Here is a 26221-nt window from a genome sequence, read left to right as displayed (position 1 = left end):
GCTTTGCAATAACAAAAAATAAATAAATAGTGTAAAATATATTTTAAATAGATAACTAATATTTGAACATGTATTTTAGTTTTTATTCTAATTTTGGTCAAATAAATGCAGCCTTGCTGAACATTAATAAGACTCCCTTTCCAAAAAATAAATACATTTTTACAAAATTTTCTAAACAATATAGTATTAGACGCCTCACTGGTCAAATGCATGATTTATACTTGTCCGATAATAAAGCACGCACAAAATGTAATGACTTTGATTATGACTTGAGACCACATACTATAGCAACATGTTAAGCATCGTGGTGGCAAGATTATCACACATTATGTTCAGAAAATGTAAAAATCTACTTTTTGCCATTGTAAAATCATTCACAATTGAAATGTGATCTTCTTTAAATAGTGTAAGTAACTGACTTAACTGAAATATTTTTATTCGTTTGTTAAACTAGTTTTGACACCACCGTTTCATTGCTTTGGAGGAAGCCATGATTGTTTTATTAAATAGGATGCTGACTGGTTCATTTATTAGATGTTGAAATATTGAGAAAATGTTATATTTGAATCTCAGGACATTTACCATGATTGTACATGCTGCTTTTACATACCGTATGTGGCCTGTCCTGATACCAGGGGTCTTTTCTGTGATCTTTCCCATAAAAAAAAGCTTTTTCAGCTGTTTAAATGGGACAAATGAATCAATTTAGGAAAGGGCAGACCCCAGGTGACATGCACCGCAGGACGGTATTCATCACCAACTACTACTGAATCGATGTGCACAACACCAATTGTGCACCATAGCCATGCACTATGTGACTTCCCATGAGACGTGTAGAACAGATCTGCAGACACTGGTCGTCTTTTGAAGAAGGCGTTTCTGAGTGCATTCGTGTAGTCAACTAAAACAGGAGATCTAGAGGAAGTTTGGGACTCTTCTACTGTGGTGTTTCATTTGTGGTTGTTGGAAAAAGCATGTTTGGAATGGTCTCTGTCCCATAGTGCTAGGAATAATACCTACCTCCAGGCTAAATGCAAAGAGATTATTGACTTCAAGCTCCTGCAGATGTCAGTTTGTAGCGGCGCTAGACCTCCAGTGACTTCCACTAAATTCAAAAGTAGACAGTAAAGAAACAGTCGAATTAGAGCTTCAGAGGCATTGAACCTTGGAAAAAAAGTGAAATTACCCAACAGCTTTTCCCCTGTTAGATGGGGGAAATATGAATATTGTTATTTTTCTACTGCGCTGGATCCTGTCTTCCCATGTCAGCTCATGCAAAGCATGAATTAGTTTTTATATTGCCTGTTGGACTTATTCCCCAGCTTTATACTGCGTCTGATTAATGTTTATGGTGCCGAGGGAGGGCCGCCAATGCAAGGAAGAGGAAAAATGCTGCTAAAATGGCTCTTTATATGCTGAACTGACATTGAGATTGATGCTTGCCAGTGTCGCCGCAGTTTCTGCTGTTAGTACAACAAGATAAATGCACGTTATAAAGAAAGATAAATACTGCACACAAGCATTATTCAACCGTTTGGTCCTTTTCATTGCATATCCTTCAAGCAACTGATAATTGCTGCTTTCACAATGATTTCTTTACCTGTCTTCACCCAAGAGAATTTAAGGCTCAAATCTGCTACTAAAAGAGGTTTTAAATTTTGAAATACTATACTAAAAATATATGGAAATACCTGGGATGTATACAGAATAAAATACATGAATAAAAATTTATGTTTAAAGGAAAGAATAAATTGATAGACATTTTATAATGTTCAAATAAATACTGTTCTTTTGAACTTTCTGTTAAAGAATCCTGAAAAAAATGGTTTCAACAAATATATTAAGCAGCACAACTGTTTTGAACATTGATTTGAGAAGTAATGAGAAATGTTTCTTGACAAGCATATTGATTTCTGAAGGATCATGTGACAAAAATGAAAAATTCAGATTTACATTACAGAAATAAATTGCATTTGAAAATACATTAAAACAGAAAACAGTTATTTTAAATTATAATAATATTTTTGAATATTAGTCTATCTTTTTTTTTTTTTTTTTTTTTTTTTTACAGACCCCAAACTTTTTAATTTGAACTGCCATCAGTGGAGAAAAAGCTTTTTGCTATCAGAATGGAAATAATGTCCATACACTGTACAAAAATTTCCAACTGTGCCTTGTTTTTTCCACTTTAATTCATTATCATTGCAAATGCCCTATTTTTTGCTTTGAAAATGGGGTTTAAGAGTCATCAGGAGTCATAATATCCATCAAACATTTGGGCAGAAAATCAGTAAAAATCACAACTTGGCCATGAGGGCTGTAAAAACGGTTTTGTTTAAGTGACAGCTCCAGTCATCACATAACGCCGGGCTTCATGACATTCCATTACAGCTTGATTCAGTATTCATCATGGGCTTTTGTTCGGCGTTTCAAAACTGTGAGGTTCATTATTGGTTTTGTCTGGGATCCCAAGTTATTTCTGGAATTGGCTGGTCCTGTGCTCGCTGTGTGAATGCTTTCTGAACAGGCAATTATTAGCAGTAGTCCTGCCCCCCTCCTCTGTCATTCAAACTACAAGAGGTTTCCAAAGAGATGATTGCTGAGAGACCACCTGAAAAAGCAATAATAGATCCTTCACATCACAAGAGAGCTTGAATGCCCTTGAAATCACTTTTCAACACAAGAAAATTAAATTTGGTTACCTTAAGAAACTTTTCAAAACTTGCTGTCTATCTATGGTACGATTTATTTGCAAAGGAACTGGATCCAGTTGTACATGTTGCATATTAACTACAGTCGCTGCTGGCTATTGAAGATTAATAGACATTTATCTCTTCACCAATTCTATTTGAGGATCAGTCAGGGAGTTTAGTGAGAGCCACCGAATTGTTTTAATTCCTCAACTGCTTAATATTTGCAAAGTGATTCATTAGTGCATGCTGTTTTTTCACAATAATTAATTTGATTAGAAAATTAGCATTGCAGCTTCTCATTTTTATGTATGACAATGTTTTGCCTTTTACTTTGAACTTTTATTCAGTCTGTAAAACCTAGACCCAGGGATATTCAATGATTTGACAACTTATAGGGGTCGATTAGTCTGATGAATTTTGCTTTTACAGGGACCAAAATTAAGACTAACCAAGTGTCAAAAAAGGTATAATTTGGCTTTGCAAGTAAATAATGCTAAATAAAAATAAAAATGTGTTTTTATGTGTAGATATACAGTTAATGATCAATTTACCTGTCATTGCCAAGTGTGCCTAAAAAATGTTTTTCTCTGTTTTGTTAATTTCTTCCTGATGGTGTTGTTTAAGCAAACCTAGAGAGAAGTGTTTCATATAAAACACTGTAGATTTCAGTCCTCTCACTTGTTTATCAAGGTAGAGTCACACTATTTGACCCAGTTACACTGGAGCCATGAGTTTAAACACATCACAGGTTTTTTGGTATCTGCATTTTCACATCCAGGTGACTGCGCTATCAATAACTCAACTGCGGTTCGCTCATTAATACATTAGAATATGAATGTTTTGGATTCCTGTCATTCAGTCATGTCAAATGGATAAATGTAATTTCGGTGGTGTTTTAGCAGGCACTGTCTCTAAAATTCACTATATATGGGTCAAAGACGTTTTCAAGCATCAAAACAATAAAAAGTTTCAGCTTTGTTTCCCATACATTAGAATGTGTCCTGTTTAATTCGTTTTTTTTTTTTTTCTGAGCAAAAAGCAATGACCATTATAGATTTTTACCATGATTTACAGAAGCTAAAATGCTACAGAAGCTTCCCACTAAAACGTAATTTAGAGAAGCAATAGTTCATGTGCCAAAAACAAATCTCAAAAGACTCATTAGGTGACATTAAAAGACTCTATTTAAAGATCACAATGGAGCCCTCAAAACAAATTAATTGTAATAAAGTCTTATTATCTCAGTTAGCCTTACTAATATTTGCCGCTATTCTTGAAACCACTAAGTTTTACCTCTTTTTCAGCAAGAAGTCGTTAATCATTTAAAATATAATAAAATGTTGTCTGACCACATTTTCTTTTATACATTTAATAAGTACAGGTCAGAATAACTATGTTTTTTTTATTTTTACATGAATATATCTGTTATGATGAATGATTGTTTCACCTATATTTTAACTTTTCATTTTCACAAAAGTTATGTAAAACATTAAAGTAGACATTTTATCAGGTTTTGTCCATTTAATTTAATGCGGACACCAAATTGGAATGTCTAGTCGTCTTCTCTTTGACGCTTAAAAAAAATATTATTATTATTTTAATTTTTATTATTCAATTCAAATATACATTCATTCATATAAATATAAATACAAAGACGACATTTACATTTGAATTGAATAATAAGAATTAAAATAATAACATTTTTATATAATAATAATTTTATAAGTTATGTAGGTAGACAAAAATAGTAAACAAAAAAACAATGCAAAAGTGAAGAATGTTTGTTACAGTCGAGTTAAAGGTCATTTGCTTAATCAGTCTTCCTTACATTCCAGACGAGTTCAAGATTAAAGTGAGACAGGCTGCCATGTTATTAATATGCAAATTAGAACATTAGGCGGTTTATCCAATGAAGCGGAAGAAGGAACATTCCTGTGAGTCCGACTCCACACGATGAGCCGCCAGAGGCATCCAGGTCTGTGGAGTTTCCCTTTGTTCCAGCAAAACTCTGACCGGTCCACTTTGACGGTTCTGGCTCTCAAGGGATGTTTGTTGGAGGTTCAAGAGTGATTTAACTCGACTGTTTATGTACTTTTGTCTTATTGCCTGAAGTGTGGCTTTGCTTAACTTCAGCTATCAATAGACAATGTGCATCTAGTTGTAAACAGAACATTCTTTAGACCCGACTCACTGCATGCAAAGATTTGTTTCAATCAAGCTAAACAATAGAGGCACATGTCCAGACTTCACTAGATCACTTTGTTTTGTGTTTGTTTAGTTGAAATCTCTAGAACATGTCCTGAGCTTTTCTATCATTTCTAATTAGAGTGAAGAGTGCATGAATATTTAGTCGAATCAGTCAGATTTTTAGTATTATTGTGCCCACACGAGTAGCATTTTTGTATTTATAACTGCTGTAGTTTAGTTCCTTCTGTGTTATATGAACATTTTATTGACTACTGACCACATCAAGCTTTTAGTCACTACTGGGGCTTTTAAGGCACCACTTGTATCTCCTCGCCAAATGGCATCTGATCTATTCACAGAAGGTTCAGTCAAGTTCATAAGTCTACACCGTCTGCAGTTTTTGCTAGAGGCGCCTACACTGATCTACAACAGCATACTGCTGTCAATGAGTTCAGTCTATTTCTGTCTCCAAATTGTCATTGAACGGTGAAGTAATTTTTACACCACAAGCGACAGCAAACAGAATTGCAAAAATAATGACCTACCTCCATCAGCATGTTGCTCAGAACAACAGATCACCTGAAACACACTGGTATAATATGCAACGACATTCAACCCTTTTTAATTGCATCTGTAAAAATCTTTAAAAACACTGAGTAATATTATTGATTTAACTGTACTTATAGTATTGGATGAGAACACAATTTTAACTGAATTGAACTGGTTAATGACTAATAACTAATTTTGCAAAGTTGGCACTGTTTGTGGACTGAATTGAATCAACATAGCTGATTAGTTAAATTGAACTTGTTTTATAATTGGAGAACTTTGCAACATTGACAGGTATTAAGTAGAATTGAATCAACACTGAACTAAATTGAGCCTTATAATAACACTATTGTCTTTTTGTAAAGTTGCATTACAGTTGAAACGGAATTTGATTCGTAACTGATTAATTTTACAACATTAACACTGTTATTTTCCTTTTTATTAAAAGAATAGTTCACCCACAAATGAGATGTAGGTGAGTTTGGTCTCAGATGTAGTTGAGCTGGTGTGAGATGTAGATGAATGGGTGCCGTCAGAATGAGAGTCCAAACAGCTGATAAAAACATCACAATAATCCACAAGTAGCCCTCACAGAAGTCCATTTATTGTGAAGCTGCTTTGAAACAATCTATATCATATAAAGCGCTATATAAATAAACATCTTGAAGCCACTACACATTTTCTCTGCAAAGCAAACCATACTGTGGCCTCTTGCAGCAAATACAAAGACGCTAAAATAATTTCACACATTTAATATAATTGCACATCCATTTCCACAAAATGTGCATTTAGAAAGCATTTGCACAGTTCCAGCACTGTTATTTTAGTGTTATTATAGATGTTGATTTATGCAGATCTCCGCACAAAGCAGCCGATACCAGGACATTTCAGCTGCAGTAGTCTCTCAGCACTCCGTTCGTATCTACACTACCGGTCAAAAGTTTGGGATCAGCAAGACTTGTAAAGTTTTTTAAAGAAGTCTTATTCTCATCAAGGCTGAATTGTATTTGATTGAAAATACAGAAGAAGAAGAAAACAGGAATCTTGCAAAATGTTATTACAATATAAAATAAAGGTAAAAATAATTTATTTCTGTGATGCAAAGCGGAATTTCCAACAGCCATTACTCCAGTATAAAGTGTCACATGATCCTTAAGAAATCATTCTAATAAGCTGATTTTATTTAATTATCAATGTTGGAAGCAGTTGTGTTGCCAAATACAGTGTGTGTGTGTGTGTGTGTGTGTGTGTGTGTGTGTGTGTGTGTGTGTGTGTATATATATATATATATATATATATATATATATATATATATATATATATATATATATATATATATATATATATATATATATATATAATTTTTTTTTTTTTTTTTTTTTTTTGGACAGATTTTTTTCAGTATTCTTTAAAGAATAAAAAGTTAAAAAGAACAGCATTTATTCAAAATATAAATATTTCTAACAATATAAATCTTGGCTATCACTTCTTAACAATTCAACACCTACTTGCTGAATAAAAGTTTTAATTTCTTTAAAGAAAAAAAAAAAAGAATCAAAATTACAGAAACTATTTAATATTTACCAAACTTTTGATCTGTAGTGTATATTGTTAGAAAGATTACTATTTTAAATCAATGCTTTTCTCTTTAACTTTTTATTCATCAAAGAATCCTGAAAAAAGTATCACAGTTTCCAAAAAAATATGAAGCGGCACAACAGTTTCCAGCACTGATAACAAATCAGCATATCAGAATGATTTCTGAAAATCATGTGACACTGAAGGCTGGTGTCATGATGCTGAAAATTCAGCTTTGCATAAATTAGATTTTAATCTATATTATAATAGAAAAAAAATATTTTACATCATAATAATATTTCACAATATTATTATTTTTTCCCTGTATTTTTGATCAAATAAATGCAGTCTTAATGAGCATAAGAAAATCCTGTAAAAAACATTAAAACTTTTGACTGGTAGTGTATAGCTCACTTACCCAGTCATCAATAAGGGTTGTGATGCTTACTGAGGAAAACTTACACTTATATTATAAGGCTAAATTTGCTTGAAGACCAAAGAGCTTTAAACATTGCAGTCTGGTTCAGTAGAACATTTTGGAGCATAATTATCAGTGTGCAGACATTTATGTTTTGTCTTTATACATTGCTGAACATTCATGGACCCAACTCTGATTGGAAATGCACACTTTTCTCAATCTTTTACACTTAATATCATCAGTCATGCCAATTAAAGCCTAATTATTTTTAATGAGCTGCTACTGATATGTTTATTTTATGTACTGTCAAAACACCAACAGGTGGTGTAAAGAAAAGCTCAGAATTCTACATCAATACTTCAGAGATGTGTATTTCAGGCCATAACAAATAACAGGTTATATCTAAATAATGTATGAAGAATCTCCTCTTCTTATTTATGCTGCTTTTACAACAAACCTTTCATTGCCAAGTAGAAAGACATATATAGACCACTGTATTCACACATGTTGGTCACGAAACCTAATGTGTGAACTTTATTGTGTTATATAAGAGAATATCAAAGCAAATACTGTAAATTAAAAAAAAAAGTTTGTGTGTATATACTATATATATATATATACACACATACTTGTTTTATTTAATTTACAGTATTTACAATATATATAAATATATATATACTCAAACACGTGTAAATTAAATTTGCAGTCTTTGAAAAAAGTAATCTTATAATTTACAGCAAAAAAACTCTGCGAACTTCTGAAATTCTCTGTGACTATTTTTATTTATTATTTATATACTTCAGGAAAAGCTATTTGTGAGGAACTTTGATTTATCACATGGCATATGGTAAAGTTCCAGCAAACACAGGTGCTGTTTTTGTTTTTGTTTTGGTGTAAATGGAAAACATTATTCAATTAAAAAAATAAAAAATAAAACAAAACAAAACATCAGTTGGTAGATTTCAAACTGTAAAACAATAAATATACTGTTCAAAATTAGGTGAAATTTAACTACAATTATTGTTTTAAGCTTTGAAGTACTTTTTGGGGCCGCTGTATTACATATAATCTGTAGAATTTATGCTTTCCATGTTTTAAAATGATCTGAATTATTACTACGCTGATATTGTTGGTCATTAGTTGCACTGACAGCTTCCTTGAAGTTTCATGTGTGAGGAAGAATCCCTTCCTTTGTCCTCATCTCACTGTCATGACTCCTGAAACTTAACCTTCTGCTGTATCGGTGCCAGAACTTCATCACCAGAGCATGTTCTCCACTTCACTTCGAAATGAGTGTCAAAGCGAACCCGATCTTTCTACACAACTAAATAGTTATTTAATAAAAGGGCTCCTCGGGTTTTTCAGGGTCAAAAAATATGTGTCTGCTGTCAGCAGTTCAGAGGGGAAATGGGTGTGAAATGTTAGGGATTGTTTTGGGGCACCTACAGCAATGCTTCATAAAACCGATAAAAAACAGAGCACACAGTCCTGAAAAGCTGCCAGAACGATCCGGAGGCCCAGGAAGACATTAGTGACACTAAAACCGCAGCGTGGGAGTCTGGGTAACAGACAGGGTGCTGACTAAACCAAGTATTACAGCACGAGGAGGGAAAGGGATGGGGTCCAGCAGGATTGGATTGTAATGGAGGAATTTGTTACTAATCTGAGGGTTCAGGGATGGAGTCAAAGGTGGGCGACTGATGGATGGTGCGGTCAGAGGTGATATAAAGTTGAGCGGGCGGTCAGGTTGGTAATGTTGTGAGTCATAGAGGTGATAGTGTGAGTCTGGTGCAGCCAAACATGTTCCCTGGAAGAGAGGGGTCACATAAGAGGGAGATGCAGAAACACAAAAGATTCCTATATATAAACATGCTCATGAATAAATATATGGTATTTATAAAGAAAACATTTTTAGTGGCAGTGTAGCGAGATTTTAGTGCTCAAGGGTTGATCTTTCAGAACTCAGGAAGCTTAATTGAGTAGTTTTATTAAAGCTTTAAGGTGAAATGTGTAGTTTTTGTGCCACCAAATGGAACTGCAAGAAAATGACTGTTTGCAAACAGGTTTCCTGAAACCTCCTTCTTGTTTACGATTGGTAGATAACCCCACCCACACCTTATTGTTTGTTGTTTTTGAGAACAAAAGGTTTTTACATTTTACGTTTTCAGTGCTTTTTTTGTTTTTATTTCAATTTATTCCATTTTTTTTAGGTTTATCTCATTATGTTAACATAATTAAGTGGAAAAAATATGCATAACAATTATTTTATATATTTTTTATTTTATTTTTAAAAGGTTTATGTATAATATAAAGTCATTTATAAATTTTACGAAATTTGTTTTTAAAAGTGCCCACTTCTTTTTATATGGCATTTTTTAAAATAAATAATTGCATAATATAGTATATAATACAATCACTATTATAATAGTAATTCATATATAATATAAGTATTATAATAATTTGGACTTGGACTAATTTAATGAAAAATGTTTGCTTTTATAATTAACTTTATTAGAAGATATGTGAGTTTACTGGTGTTTTTAGCCAGCACATAATCTAAGTGCAATATGTTTGAATATTGAATTAACAGATAACAACACTTATTGTATTACAATACTGTATTAATTTCAAGTTGTTGACATTTCATGAGTTACTGTATTATCAAGAAACATGAATTAACAATAAGCAATAGTATATTTATCAGTTAGTATTAAGAATGCTTTTAATTAGTAATGTAAGCATTACTATTAAGAATGATGAAGTAAGTAATGTAAACAAGTTGTGCTTTATTTTTACTACAACCTTTTCAATCCATATTAGAAAAGCATGTGTTTTCAACATGCCGCCATGAACTGATCATCTGATATGCATTCTTTCATGAATTGTAGCATCAGCACTAAAAAACAACCTTCACGTTGACTTGACTGCTGTTCAAAGAGAGTTATTTGAGATTGATATCACATGACAAAAGCTCTTTTAATGCATGGAGATGTAAAATCCAGATTACAGCGCAGGGCTTTGTTAATGTGCTGTCATTGTCTGCCGGGCAGATTAATGATAAAAGCTATTGTCTTTCCTGGGGGCCGTGCTTCTTTACAGCTCCTGAACAAGTTGCTGTTTGTGAGGAGATAGAAATCACAATTTAATATTCCTCCAAAGTGGTCCCGGCAGAGATAGAGCTCTTTGTTCTTGGTAATGATCCAGTGTGGAGATGAATAGAGAGGCTGAGCTAACACTAATGGGAGTGTTAACAGGTCGTTCTTCTGACTGTTGCTACAGCAACTGAAAGTGCCGCTCTAATGGTGACGATGGTTCAGACTAGACCAGTGGTTGGTGATTTATTCTTCTTGGTAAAATGCAATTCTGGCTGGCTGCATTGATTGTTTTTTTGGCAGGTTTCACTAAGGTTGTATAAGGGTTGTGAGGTTGTGAATGCATCCGCACTGTTTATTTTCTCTAATCATTTTCTTCTCATTTGGTATTTATCAATAGGCCCATCTATCATACCATTTAATATAGTCCAATAATGTGCAGAAAAAGTTGCTTAAGGGTAAATTTAAATTAAAAATCACTTCTGTTTGTATTAATGGCCTCCGCAAATAAAGCATGAGTCTGGCATCATTTAGGGTAGTATGAAATAAAAAAAAAAACATCATTTCATTTGGTTCCTATTTCCTAAGCATTAATGGTAATTTCTGCAAAAAGAATAATGAAAAAATAGTATTTTCAATTGGTTATTGCTATCACTTTATCTCTGTAATTTATGGTGTTTGTGTTTTTTTTTTTTTGTTTTTTTGTTTTTTTGCTGATTGGAACATCATTGTTATACCCCCTGAGATTTACTTTTAATATTTCAATAATTTAAAAACACATTCATATGTTTGTCAGTTAATGAACTCATTGACATGCAGATGAACCAATCAAATACTCCAAATGTAAAGATGTAAATGTATTATTTTTTAATTTTACATTTTTATGATTTAATTCATTATTAACTTTTAATCAGCCCATTAGCCCATTACCCTTTGCAATTCTTTCATATACTTTTTTTTATATAACAATAATCCTATTCAAATCTATTTTTAATCAAAAAATAAACGTAATCTACTTTTAGATTAATAAGTAGTCTAAAAGTTTTCTAAAAGAAGTCTGGATACATTGCCTAGAATGAGCAATCTTAAAATGTATTTATATAATGTTATATAATACTGTCTATAATAACTGTCTGTAACGGTTGAACTTTCTGTAGTAGACCTTCCAGGGCTCGTGTTGTGTTCTTGTCTGACAGTAATTTAAATATTTCTCAGAATATCATTTCACATCCATTAAGTCTTTTCACATACCACAAACATTTGTCTTTGTGAAACTTGAATCCTCGTTCTTTTGTTGTAACATTTAAAGACTCTGATATTTCTAGACATTTTTACAACTAGCAAAATCACAAGGGTCTTTAAAAGAACCTAAGGAGCTTAAAGCATCAATCTCTGCTGTCAGATGACCTCGGACCCATAACCCACGCCATTAAAAATCTGCACTAGATGATGAAGACTGACAGGAGGCATCCCAGCAGACGAATGTTTCACAATACAACTGTGTTCAGACAGTGACTGAGCTTCTCTGTACAAAACCCCTGAGAGTTTTGAAGAACTGTAAGTGCTTATCTTCATCATTGCTTTTACTGCCAAAGTCAGTCAAGGTCATGAAGAAGAAAACTGCTCAGCTTTACCGAACTTTTTGAGTTATGAGTTGGAACACAACAGAAACAAACTGGAGTACCATATGCATTTGAAATCTTTTTGGGTTGAATATTCTGGAAGTAATTCATGTTACTGTATTAAAATGGGTTGCCAATTTTGTTAGCTCTGATGATTTCGTAGTTTATCCAGAGAAATGCTTAAATATTATCTTCCCCTGCTCTGTCTTGCTTGAAGGGGGCTTTGTGACTTTATGTCCTGGTTTTAGAGCGGCAGACAATCAGCCTGTCTCTGATTTGCCCATCTCAGCATAGAGGATCACCAGTAAGCCTGGCCTACTGCCCTCGGCTCAGTGTGGATGAATGGGAAATGTGGAATAAAGGCTTTTCTTTCTTGAACTTCTGACAGGGAACATCACCCTCACACTTCTGCACCTGGAATTTGCTGATGTTAGCATGTTTCTTTGCCAGGATCACCGCTATTAATTTGATGTGCTTAAACACTATGTATTAAAAAATGAAATAGTAGAAATGTTGATTTCTTCAGAGACAGATGGAATAGGATCAGATTAGGGTTTTTGTGTTTGGTACAGCAGCCATCTATTGTATTTACTTCTCCAGGAGAAATATTATTATTTCTACTTGCAGCTGCTGATCTAAAGTCAGTTTCTAGTTGCCCTGCTTTGACCAAAAGTTTAGCATCAAGTGTACCATGATAGTATATAATACATTGGTGACCATATTGATAACAAAATACTTTAATCTGCCTTATCAAGCCAATATTAGAGGAAAATAAAAAGGTATTTGATATCGGAGCATTTTTACTTAGCAAAATATTTATTTATTTAATTGAATTATATTTATTTTTTTATAACTATAATGTCTATACTCAAATGTTTTTGCGGAGTGTGGAAGCTGAATAGCAGCGCACTTATACCACATGAAGGCGCCGGTTCGATCACTTGCACATAAAAAACTCAAATTTAAATTTTTGGTCATATAGACAAGAATAATTACATAGCCAAATCTGTTTAATTGAATAAATTAATATTTATTTTATTTTTTAAATGTATTATTTGTTTATTTGTTTGGCCTTTGTGCATGTAATTCTTTTTTTTTATTATGTTTTTTTTTTTGTTTTTTTGAAGGCAGCATAGTATTTAATCATTCTGTTAATTCGCTTAAAACTAGTTTGTTTCAGTTAGTTGTCAATACAACAATTTCTAATTCTTGTTTAGGTTTTTATTTAAGTTTATGTTTGTAAATGTAATATTAATATTGTATTTCAGCTTTTTTTCTGTTAAAGTTATTTAAATCATTTTAGTTGTAGTAAACACTCGTTGTAGGTGGTGTTTATTAAAGTAACTTGCTTGACATGATTAAACTGTCAATCTCCGTATTATAATATTCTAGTGTTGTCGAACTATGATTGATGTTGCACTACAATGAAAAACATTTGGTGTAAAATCAATTTTCACTCAGATATTGCTAGTAAATTTCACAATAAATTGCAAGAATGGCAAGTAATATTGAATTAATATTATATATATATTTTATTTATTTATTTATTTTAAACCGTATTTATTTATTATTGTATATCTCTGTGGTAGGTCATAAAACTCGCTTCCTAGGGTTTGAACCTACATCTGGTCATTAGCCAAGATTTTTAAACCCTAATCCACAAAACAGAAAAAAAGAATGGCCACCTGAAAGCTCATATTGTTGCCATTTATTTTGCCAGCACTAGAATTAATCTTGTGTTTCCTCTTACAGACTGTACTACAGTGATCCTCATCCGTCCAGAGCGGTGGAGCTGCTGCGGGTGGGGAAGCTGCAGCACTTCCTGGGCAGACTGGAGGAGGCTCGGGGGAGCTTCACACAGGTCTGGTAGCACACACTCTTCGGCCCTATAACTGACTACAGAGAGATCAGGATCATAATGAGAGGCTGCATTCTGCCCCTGTCTGAATCTGCCCTGTTGTATGTGCAGATGGAAAAATAAGGCCAACATTCTTGCAGAAATGCTTTATTATCTCGATGCACAGCCTTTATTGATTTTATAAAAAAACTGATATAAATATGATAAAGACACCAATAGTTTATTTATAATATAATTTTATATAATAATCATTTTATCTTTCATCTGAAAAATAATAAACTTTATAATTTTATAATATACTGTAATAATTACATTTTAGTTTTAATTTGACTTTTTAATTATTATAGAAGTGTGTTAATATGACATTTCTCTCAGTAAAATTTCACCCGTGACGCTCGTGGTGCAGCAGCCAAATACCACGGTAACATAATGGGTGCATTGGACTCTCACAGCTCCTGTTACATTCCTTTAAATTAATTTTCTGTCCTCACATGACAATCATTTAAATCAACCGTCTCTCTTTCTCCCGCTGCTTCCCTCCTCAGGCGTATGACATCATGAAGGTGACCCACGGGACGGATCACGTCCTGACTAATGAGGTGAGGAGGAAACTGAGCGAGTGCCAGGCTGAGCTGGGTCAAGTCTAGACAGATGTGTGCCATCATACAGAGACCGAGTACTGCGGTCCCGCCACGGCCCCAAACTCCTCTCATCCAGTTCTTTGACATGTTGGCTGTTAGTCAACACGCCGCTATATTTGCTCTCAAATGGAAAGTTTCTGGATGGTTGTGTCTGCCACCTGCTTTTGTGCCACTTTGTGTCAAACCAGCTGGTTTAGAATTTAACTGAAAAAAATGCCAGAGGGAAAAATTCTACATCTTCACTCTGCTTTTCAGTTCATTTCAGATTTTATTTTTCATTTTGTTTAGTGTTTTAATTATTTTCAGTAATATCAGAGATCCACTTGCTGCCCCCTCAACAGATGTTCAATTTTAAAACTCATTCCAAAATGTAGTTTATTATCCTCCATATTTTCGAATGAAAGTCCTACTTCTAGGTATTTTGACTTCTAATTAGTGGTTGCAATAGAAACATTATTGCTAAATTTAAATGCTAAACAATAGTGTCACTTACGTGCAAAAGTGCATTAATGCAACTAGTCCTAAGTCTAAATGATTTGGGTCACAGTGTATTCAGTAAATCCTTAAACTTACGCGGTTTCATGTTTTCTGTTCACTTGCGAGTTAATAAAATTATTCAAATGTGTCTTTAGTATTATTTAAATACTATTTTAATACTATTGATATGTTTTAGTAATTTTTCTTTTCTAAAAAGTTTTAGTTTTCCCCAAGTGGACATTTTTTTTTTTAAAGTTTAGTTTATTCATCTAATAGTTTAATTGTATTCTTCTTCAGATGTATTTCACTTATCAACAATAATTTTTAATAGTTTAAAGTGCCTTGTTTTAAATAAAGGAACAGTATTTCACTAGAATGTAAGGGTTAATAGAAACAAGAATGGTACAAATGAGACCGAACATCAAGGGAATGTTTTATTTGAGGTGTGTTGCTTGGAAAACCCTCAGGAATATCCATTGGCACATTAATATATATGTACATTAGTAGTCGCTTTTTTCAAAACTGTTCATTAAAGTTTGACTTAAAGACCCTTAAAAATGATTATACATCACTTTAGTGTGATTCTGACTATCACTTAATCAACTGTTGTGTAAAGACAACAACCACTCCAAACACACACACACACACACACATCAGATTTGTGCTTCAGTTTCTCATCATTAACTTCAATCATCAGAGTTACTCTGGCAAGACGTTTCCAACATATTTCAGCAGCTGCTTTGTTTTTATGCTCTTCTTTTACCATCTGGATTGTGATATTGCAGTATGCTCTTGATTTGTAATGTGTCAATCCTTCATTTTAATACATATTACCATGTTCAGTCAAATATTTAAACAGTTTTTAAAGTTGAAAATCATGTTGGTAAGTTTTCACAACAGTTAAGTGTACAAGAGGGATCATTTAAAGAATTTCAATACTCTGGTTTGAACAGATGTTGCCATTTATATTCAAACACAAAACACTGGCATTTTATTCTGTTGATTTGAAGAAATTGTCCAGGCGTTTCACTAATCAGAATGTTTTCTTGTAAATATTGTTTAATTGGTAATTGAAATGACCTCGGTATCTCTTTCTTTTGTATTAATTAAATTAATTGTAATTAAGCATCCTTCAGGAAGTGATCTCATTTTGATGGTAAAACAACAAGTGATGTGTAAATAATCAAATTATTAATAAAGTTTGTGTCTGAGCTTCTTACTGGAAACCTATATATGCTGAAATAAAAGTCTTTTGTTTGTCTAGTCGGTCTGGATCGGCACAGATGACACTTTTCCGGATATTTTTCTAGAACGTGTTATTGTTGCTAAATCTTTTTAACCCTCCTGAGTATCAGGATGCAGATAGATGGGATTTCACGTCTCTTTCCACCTCCTCTCCTCTCATAACTCTGTGGCCACTAAAGCAAACAGCTTTTGGAGGTGCACTTCTCTGAGATGGAGATAATATCTTTAAAAATGTCATTCTGTTGGATAGAATGGGGCTTAAGAGGAAATAGAGGAAGTTAGTATAGAGATCTCTGACTCCCACTCTGTTAGGCCTATGACATCATTCCTAACAAAACATGAATGAGTCCAACCACAAATCTTCAGTCATGTGTCACCAAAAATCAAAAGGAATACAATTGTATTTATACTTTATACTCTTCGGGTGCTGCTCACATGGTGGTTAATTAATCTACTATATTTTAGTTTTGATAATGTATTTATTTTTATTTAATATTTTATAGTACTGCTGAATTATATTTATGGAATAGTTGAGCATAGACCTGAAAATGAAATATCTGCTGCAGAACCAATAGTTTCCACTACATGAAATTTGCTTCCCATTCTTTTCCATTGTCACTTCCCAAAAGTGTATTTTATTCAGGACCATTTAACCCATGCATGATTGTCCATGATTCATTTATTTTTATTAAATTTTTCACATAGCAAGTGCCAAAACCTAAGTAAAAATGTAAAAAAATTACCGAACAGCACTAAAAGGTTATAGATAAGGTTTTTATGACGAGTAAGTTTCACTATGGTATATATAAATCAGTGTACTTTGTTTTATACCGATATCCACACTAAGCATCAGGATCACTGATAAGATGTATTATTATTATGTGTATTTGTCCTATCAGGTTTAGGGTGAATTATCATATACTTGTAAAATCCCTTGTTCCGTGTTCCTTTGATGTCTGATATGATTTTCTATTGAACTGCATCTGTGGTTTATGGCTGTTCATTAAAGCTGATGAAGATCAATCTCGTCTGCAAGAAGCTTAAGACATCTAAAATGAAGCTTGGGGTATACTGAATTAAAATAATGAATAAAAATATATATATATATATATATATATATATATATATCTGAGAAATGTTTTAAGAGAATATTCAAATAGTTTTAGTTATTAATTAGTTGTGCAGAATAAGGCAGAAAAAAGATTGCTGCTTCTGAAACCTCTTTTATTTACATCAGTCCATATGTCAATCAAACTCTCATTCAGACTTTGTTTTTCCTCATAGAACAAGAAATCATGCCGACTGTCGCAGTATTAACATGAAGCAATATGCTGACAACTTTTCTCATCTTCTCTTATCCATCTGTAGGGCCAAACTGTCTTTTTGCTTTTCCTTTATATTCACATGAATTAGTGAAAGGAAGCGAGGCCTTAGTTTGGCAACCATGTTCCTGAACATTAAAGCGCATTATGGAAATATTCGTTTCACATTGTACAGCATATCACACAATGCATTACTTATACGATCCACAGATGCTGAAGAATGTGACGGGTTGTGATGAAAAACATTTCATGAATAAACATGGAAATTGCTTGTTCTCTCGTCTCCCATGATTTGGCAATAGATGCGAATACAAAAAAATGCAAAAACAAAGAACAAAAGTGAAATATATAAGTACATTTTATATATATATATGGCATGAATTTAGCTACTGTACAATTTTAATGCATAGTGCTTTGCAGGTTAAATAAATTATAGAATCTAAGCATCTCTGTCATACAGGCCTCCTGAGGTTAAAAATAAATTATATCCTTCATTCATTACAATGGCAAAAGGACAGCAGGAAAGTTGCTCCCCTTTGCTTTGGCGAGGGTCAGGGCAGGCAGGAGGAGTGAAGCGGGAATGGAAAAGCATATGAAGTCTTTAGTAAGTACCAGAAACAGGCTATAAACATTTAGAGCTGAAACTGTCTCAAGCACCATATATATATATACGGTATATATAAACAGATTTATACCAAAGTGTCAGCACACTTACAATGAGACCACATAGAGGGAAGGCCAATGAGCAGACATATGCAATGCAATGCAAAAGACTACATTTGACAAGTTCTACTAAAGTTGTATTTAACGAACGATATTATACTAGGACGTTTTGTTTTAAAAATGCTCAAGAAGTAGGGATGCATTATTGATAAAAGAGATCCTTGTTGGTCCGGCCAGACTGAGGATTCTTCTCGCCTCTCAACCGTCTCACTTTGGAGTGGCCAAGCGCGAGGCATCACGCTGCTGAAAATGCCAACATAACTGCAGGGGATGTGAAAAATCAATGAGTCTATGCCAGAATAATTATTCAAGATGTCCTGCTGTGCTATTCCATGGAATATGAAACACTCTATGTGGTCTCAGTGTGTCCAAGAATACAAAAAATCATATAAAACACATGTAACAGTTCATGTTGAATGTGACTAGTGTATAACAATACAAATACCAAGACAGAATAAGAGATTTAACAAGCAGTGTTTTCTTTTTTTGATACTTTTTAAACTTTTGTTTGTTTGTTTGTAACCCTTTTTTTTAAGCTAGCACCATCTGTACACAAATATGGATTTTTGTCCATAGGTTTCCAAGATATTGAAGTGTTCACAAGGCACTTGTCCTTTTTGTTCTGTTTTTATTTATCTTCTTTAACAATCTGTTCTTTTATCCACATATGGCAATATATTTATTTTATTCACTGCAAGCGAGCAATCCATTTTTGCAAACAACGACTCCGAAGTTCCAAAGTGCTTATCCATCTATGTGGGACAACGTTTCTTTTCTTTTCATCAACTCTCCAAGTCCAGCATTTCCATTCCCCACCAAAATCCATTTTAGAAAAAATTTAAGCCTATATATTTTCCTAATCATTTCAAAATTTTCAACTTTGTAACTTGCTCACATACACCCTGCTGAGTCTTTTCCTTTTCCAACTGTCCATAATACTTGGCAAATCTTTTACCGTCGCCGACAGGTGATGTCAAAGCATGTGATCATCATCAGATGAGCTTTGCAGAAGTTGACCCGATTCTCCAGTCGTTCCGTGACAAACTCCAGAGCTTCCAAATATTCCAGAGAGCCCACTTCACACATCTGTTGAAGGTCAACTGCAAAAATGAAGGAAACGGATGTTAACTGACAGAAGTTAAAACCAGCACACTACACACTTTTGTCTTGAAGAACATTTTACAATGCCTGCAGGTTGCATAGTTATTTGGTGAATGTTGCAATTAATTTTATTTTGTTCATATATGATCATTTCTTGGACTAGAAATGGTACCATTAATATCAACCCAAAGTGTGCAAGTGACTTACATTCAGTGGTCCATTTCTCTGGCTCCAGCATAAGATATTGTTTGGTTTGCTCTAGTTCCTTCTTCAGCCAATCATACTTGGCCCGCACCTCTGAGATTCTCTGTTGCCGATGCTCTGAGATCTTCAGTTTGGCACTAAAGTATACCACTTCCTAAGGGCACAAGAACAATAAGTCATACATCTTTCTAAAGCATTGACAAGAACTGCTGTAAAAACACTTTTACCTTATTGCCTACGGTCCGCCTCCTCTGTAGACGTTCAACATCATCAATCTCATAGACCTTAATCTCAAAAGGTTCAGCTAAACACCTCTGTGTTGGCCGGAGGGGGCCATCCACCCAGCGTACTCCTGGACTGATGAGTGGCTTTCTCACGGGAGAGGTGGTGTCTAAGGTGAGGTTAGGGATTAGACGGCGTCTCTGGGACCCTAGGGATCAAATAATGTCATATCATGAGCGCTATATAAACACATTTTTATCAATCTTGAGTTGTGTTATAACTAAACCAAGTGAAAAGACAAAAAAAGTATCAAAGTGTGCTACAGTGCTGCTGCGCCAAAATTGAACCTACACAGAGTCGCAACAATTCGATGCAGCTGTGTAACGAAAAAAAACCACTGAGATAATAGCAGGAGAGTATCTTATCTGACCAGTCTGGGGGAACCAAGTCTACAATAGGGAATTTACCAGAAGTAGTTCCCCAATTTGCATAGAAATTGACATTTCCAGGTCTACTGATAAGTGATCTGATTTTGAACCAAGGAACAGGTTAATATTAATATCTCTCAGCTAGTCATTTGGTCTGAAAACAGCACTGAAAAGGTCAAACTTTCAGTCTTCCCTCATTGCCTCGGAGAGACAGAGCTCTGAGTTCAGGAAAAGGTTGGTGGTTGGCAGATGTAAATTTTAACTCTGGCAGTGCTTTTTTATCCTTGCAAATGCCTTTTCAAATAAAGTATTAGCAACAATTACAATACTACTTTTCTTTCCAGTTCAACGTGTACTGGTCTATCTTTTGTGTCTGAGAAAGGATTTAAATTTTCAGTTTTTCCCACCATGCAAAGGTTTGTGGTGGCAAGAAATAAAGAAAACTCTTTGCCTGAGGAAATGGGAGAGGAGTGTATTTGGGAATTTATGCAGCACTAAATATTGAAAGACCACCCACAGCTAAGTTTGGCAACTGCTATCAGTCAGTATCATTACAGATCATCCAAGCATGTAAAGGGAAGGAGAGCGGTTTAAAAAGTTCTGTTTCTTCCAACTATAATCTGGAATGAGTCCTGAAGCTTCGTAGTACATTCTCTTGAGCACAATTCATTAGGGATTACATTAACTGTGCTGAGATCTTTGAACTTTTGTAATGCAGAAAGATGGATTCCACAATGAGCCATTAAATATATTTGCCAAAATTGAGTAGCAGACTACACACATAGAATAAAAAATAAATAAATTAACAAACAAATTAATATCTGTGTATATGTGTTTGTGTGTGTGTGTGTATATATATATATATATATATATATATATATATATATATATATATATATATATATATATATATATATATATATATATATATATATATATATACATAAACACACGCACACACAACACAGTGGGGAAAATAATTATTTGATCCCCTGCTGGTCTATAATTTTTATGGTTGGTTTATATGAATGGAATCAGAATATCAACAAGAAAAAAAAACAAAAAAACATTATATAGAGGTTATAAATTGATTTGCATTTCAGTGAGTCAAATAAATATTTTATCCCCTACCACCCAGCAAGAATTCTTGTTCCAACAGGTTGGTTATGTACCATGTAGAACACATATTAATTTTGTCACTTTAAGAAAGTAGTCAATGTCAGTAGTCTTATGTCAGTTTATTATGTGTATAAAAGACACCTGTCTAGACAATCTTAATCTTACATTCCTACCTCTCCATCACCATGAGCAAAGAGCTGTCGAAGGACGTCAGCGACAAGAAGTCTGGGATGGGCCACAAGACCCTCTTCTAAGGGTACAGGATGACTTCACCGCATTGAATAAGATTTTTGAATGAGAACTTCCTTCCCTCAGCCAGAACACTGTGGATGGGTCTTCCAGCATGACCATTACCAAAAACATACCGCCAAGGCAACAAAGGAGTGGCTCAAAAAGAAATAGAAAATCTGTGTGGGGAGCTGATACTTTGAATACTTTGAAAGAAACCTTAAAGATAATCTGCAAGGAGGATTTGGACCAAAATCCCTCCTGAAATCTGTGCAAACCTGATGACCAACTACAAGAAACTTCTGACCTCTGTGCTTTCCAGTAAGGGTTTCTCCATCAAGTACTAAGTTGGGTTGGGGATCAAATACTTATTTGACACACTGAAATGCAAATCAATTGAAAAAAAAGACTGAAAACCAGACCATACAACTGATTTAGACGCGGGTGCCGGTGTGATGAGATGTACTAATATCCGTCTGTTCGGGCATGATTGTTTTAGGCCTGTAATTGATTGATTATTGAGGTAATAGGGATGAATAGTTCGCTGAAATAAACCCAAACCGTTTCTGTTGATGCATGTGCATTCTGGCTTCCCAAACATTACAAAAATATGAGAGAAAAAAAACCCTGGACAAATCATTCACTCTTGTTCAACACGAATGCTGTATATGAGCAGTAATTTATTCTTAAAGTGAATAAATTGTAATGAAAAATAAATAAAATTAAATAGCTAAAGTAAATCGTAAGTGGAAGTGCATTTGTCGATTCTGTCATAAGCATACAGTACATCAGCAATTACACATGTTTAGGGGAATATGGCATTATTAATATACCATGTAAGGTGGTATGTGCTAGAAATGGGTAAACCACTAACAGTGAGTCTGCCCATGGGGTGGGGGCACCACCGTGCAAGGCAGTGTCCCACATTGTCCCTCAGAAACATACCCCTTGTCCCCCCGTGGGCCTATTAGCAGGTGGTCACCCTAATTGTATTACACAGCAAAAAATCTAATAGTTAAATATGTTTACATTTTTATGTTGTATTATGGATTTTAAGCATACATAAGCATAGTTTTTAGCATCTGATATTTGCTTACCTGTATTACTTCTTTTCTTTGAATTCTTAAGGCTCCTGCGACCACTAACAGAGCTGCTGTTTTCACTCATCGAGTCATGAGCAGATGATGTGCTTCCTGTGGCCTCACTGTCTCGTATCATACTCTCATAGCCACTGCTGCCACCACTGTGGTAGAACAAAGCAGTCTTTCCCATGGCTGGAGGAAGCTCTCCACTTAGAACACTGCTGTTGTCACTGGCATGTCCGCTACTGCAACGGTGAGGCCTTCTTGGAGCAGTGATCTTACTGTAAGGTGAGGGCAAAGTATGGACCACTGGCCTTTCCTCTCCTTGGACTGCTGCTCCTCTCTCCTCAGTGTCTGAAGCCCCACGTCCTTGGGTAGCACGAGAGCTGCCACTACCTTGAAGGAGCTCAGAGATTCGTCCATTCACTGCTCTTAATGGTAGCTTAGATACTAACCCTGTCCCCCTGCTGCGACTTAAGGACTGAGTTGACCATGAATTTTGGTTCTGGTTCTTTCCATTTGAAGGCAAACTTGAGCTTCGGTTTACGGACTGTGGGAGGGACTTGGTGGAAAACTTAGGGTCTTTGTGCTAGAGGTTGATAAGCTTCGAGCTTTGGGACTTGCCATAAGGAGTTTGCTAACAGCAGAGATTTTGGATTGACTTGCTTTGGGTGATTGTGGGGCATTATTATTACCATTTGGTCCACTGGTAGGTGATGAGAGCAAAAAACGGGTGATGCTCCTACCTGTCCTTGGCATTGTACTGTCTTTTGTAACTCCTCCCTTAGAGCCTAGAGAGTTCAAACTCTCAGCCCTCTCTAAGGAATGACAGTTATAATGTGCCCCATGAGACCTCCCTAAGGAATTTGTTCTGTTTGCTAACTGCTCAAGTTTGGCACTGAAGAGTCTGCTGCTCTCTACATTTGGTCCTTTATGTTTACTGGCCAGATCTTCAGGTGTGCTGCCAAGGAAAGAAAGATGCTGGTTTGGTGTCTGAGAATTTCCTGGATTATGCTGTGGACTTGCTCGATTCCTTTGGTCAAGGCTAGACTTCCTTACAGGTGGCAATGGTGGGATTCCTTTCTGACGACCAAAGATTCCTTGCCTCCCTGCTGAACTTCTTCTTTCGAGTGTGGCTCTTGGACTGCAGGGAGTGGAAGTGGTAACCCCAAGGCTTTTATACTCTCCACTCATGTAACGATATGTAGGGTCTTCCAGATCGTCTTGCTTATTCAAGCGATGCCATGCACGAGGGAGACTACCCGTCCTGAGGATGTCTGCAGAGTACACTTGAATTATGCTTTCAGATGCATTGAAGACCATCTCACAGCCATCCAACACCCGGTTCATGGAATCAGGGGAACTTGCTGCTTCACTTGACCTGTGCTTGTCAATCTGACATTTCCTTTTTACAGAATCAGATGTTCTATTCTCTGACTTGATATCACAGACCATCTCCAAAGGCTTGGTCTCTTCACATCCTCCCTTTTCATCCAAGGGTCATCAAATGTATCTCACTTGAGATTGGAACACGTGGTGATTTGGGATCTTTGACTAGAGAGGTTTTGGTTTCTAAGTCGTCCTGCACAACCATTGGATTAACAGCAGCACATGGGTGAGTTGTGATATTAGTCTTAAAAGGAACATAGCCACTTGAGGTGAAGGACAGCTTGTTCTATTTTGTGTTTAGCTGTGTTTTTATCATTCACTTCGGTTTTATTGGAATCACTCTCTTTGTCTGATTTCTTTTGTTCAGTTGACTCAGGGTCTATGTCACCTTCTTCTTGAATTTCTAAAAGCCTGTCTTCAGCCATTTCCTCACCTTGTCCAAAGCACTGTTGGGCAACAAAAGCTATGACATGACTGGTCGCCATCACTGCCATTACTCGTTTCACTCAGCCATGAGCTGATTGAGGATCGACAACTAGCCTGGGGGTCCCCTTCTATCTTGCTGAGAGGCAGGAATTTAGCAATGTTGAATTGTGAGATAGTGGTGGTCGTAGTGCAGGGAGCAGTAGTGTAATGTTCTACGTCTTCACTCATGCTGCTAATTATACTTACAGGTCTTGAACCCGATGCCATAGCCTGCACCGAGCAGTCACTGTTAAAGCTGATAATACTGGTCGGTCTACCATTTTCCCATTACCCCACTAATTGTCAGCTTTTCCACAACGGTAAACACCAGCTTCATCCTCTCCATTGGGTTCCAAAGGATGCTCCAGTGTAACTGTGGCATCATTCACATTTTTCTTACTGTCCAAAGGCAGCTGAGGAACATCATCACACAGTGTCTCAGCTGATCCAAGGCTATTGGATGATAAAGATCTCTTTAGGACTTGTGGACTCATCCCCAACGGAGAGTTTCTAGACTCAGGATTAAGCAAAGACTCAGTAGATGATTTTCTAGAGTCTTATTTAAGATTATGTGAGGATGAGGTGGTGTGCCAGGCATTATTCCTTTCTGGGTGTACACTTTGCAGCGATGAGAGGGAGAGGATGGTGGTTTGTATTCTGAGGTTTTCGTAAGACTGGCAATGCCCAACCGTGGGGAGCCCATAGGACGAGGTTTACTCTCACTGCTGCTTCCACCACTGATGGATTCTTTGCTGTCAGTTAAACTGGAGCTCTTCGCTCTGTGAAGAGGAGTTAGTTGCCCAATACCACTGCTGCCAGTCACACTTCTGCTGCTTGAGAGTCCACAACTGCCTGTTGAAGACTGTGTCAAGCTTTCAATTATTGACTGAGCAATCTCTGCTTCTTCAACCACCTCACGGATCTCCTCCAGTTGCTGGTCAGAGATCCTCTTTGGAGAACTGGATTGCTGACCCCCTTTAACAATTTGACCGTGGTCAGGGTCAAATTTGGCAGCTCTGTTGGCAGAGACTTCTTCAAAAGGGAATTTCGTAACCTCTTCTCTTCCATCAATGCAGCCCAGCCTCTCTTGGAGCTCTGCAAAAGTGTTGCACTTAAGACAGTCTTTTTCTTTTTTTACCTGGCTCAGCACCTTCCTCTGACAAAGGTGGAAGTGGCCGGGGATGAATTGTCTGCAAGTGTTGTACAGACTGTGAGGCCTGAACTTGTGGGGCTACAACCTGTGAGATGGTTGTGATGTCAAAGAAGTCTGGCCAAGATCTGCTTATTTTTATGTAGGGATGGGATGATAGGAACAAACTCTGGAGGACCTTCGTTGTCTGTTAGCTCTTTGTCTGAAAGGGCTGAGCCATTTGGACCTACATAGATAACTGTGTCACATGACTGTTCGCTGCTGGAATAATCTTCAGGGTCACTGGAGAGGTGTAGCAGGGGCATCTCTGAATCAACAACATTTCTAGAATGGATAGTTCTCAGCTGTGTTGGGCGACGCATTCTTCCTTCCTCACATGAGCTCTCACCACCAGAGGAACTGGATGTGTATTGCTACAAAAACAAAAA

General features: G+C 35.5%; 1 protein-coding gene and 1 pseudogene across 1 annotated transcript in view; one reads left to right on the top strand and one right to left on the bottom strand.

The window, feature by feature from the left end:
- Positions 1–15011, top strand: part of LOC113102063 (histone-lysine N-methyltransferase SMYD3-like) — a 123215-nt gene extending 108204 nt beyond the window's left edge. Inside the window, exons 11-12 of the mRNA XM_026265724.1 lie at positions 13892–14000; positions 14543–15011. Of these exons, the coding sequence (XP_026121509.1) occupies positions 13892–14000; positions 14543–14644 (211 nt within the window). The 3' untranslated portion in view covers positions 14645–15011. The remainder of the gene's footprint in view (positions 1–13891; positions 14001–14542) is intronic.
- A 3443-nt stretch (positions 15012–18454) lies between these two features.
- On the bottom strand, positions 18455–26206 carry LOC113102062 (kinesin-like protein KIF26B; annotated as a pseudogene).
- Positions 26207–26221: the final 15 nt, after the last annotated feature.

The sequence above is a fragment of the Carassius auratus genome, unplaced genomic scaffold (genome assembly GCF_003368295.1).
Source record: "Carassius auratus strain Wakin unplaced genomic scaffold, ASM336829v1 scaf_tig00217677, whole genome shotgun sequence".
Classification (NCBI taxonomy): Eukaryota; Metazoa; Chordata; class Actinopteri; order Cypriniformes; family Cyprinidae; genus Carassius; species Carassius auratus.
This window is presented reverse-complemented; position numbering and strand designations above follow the sequence as displayed.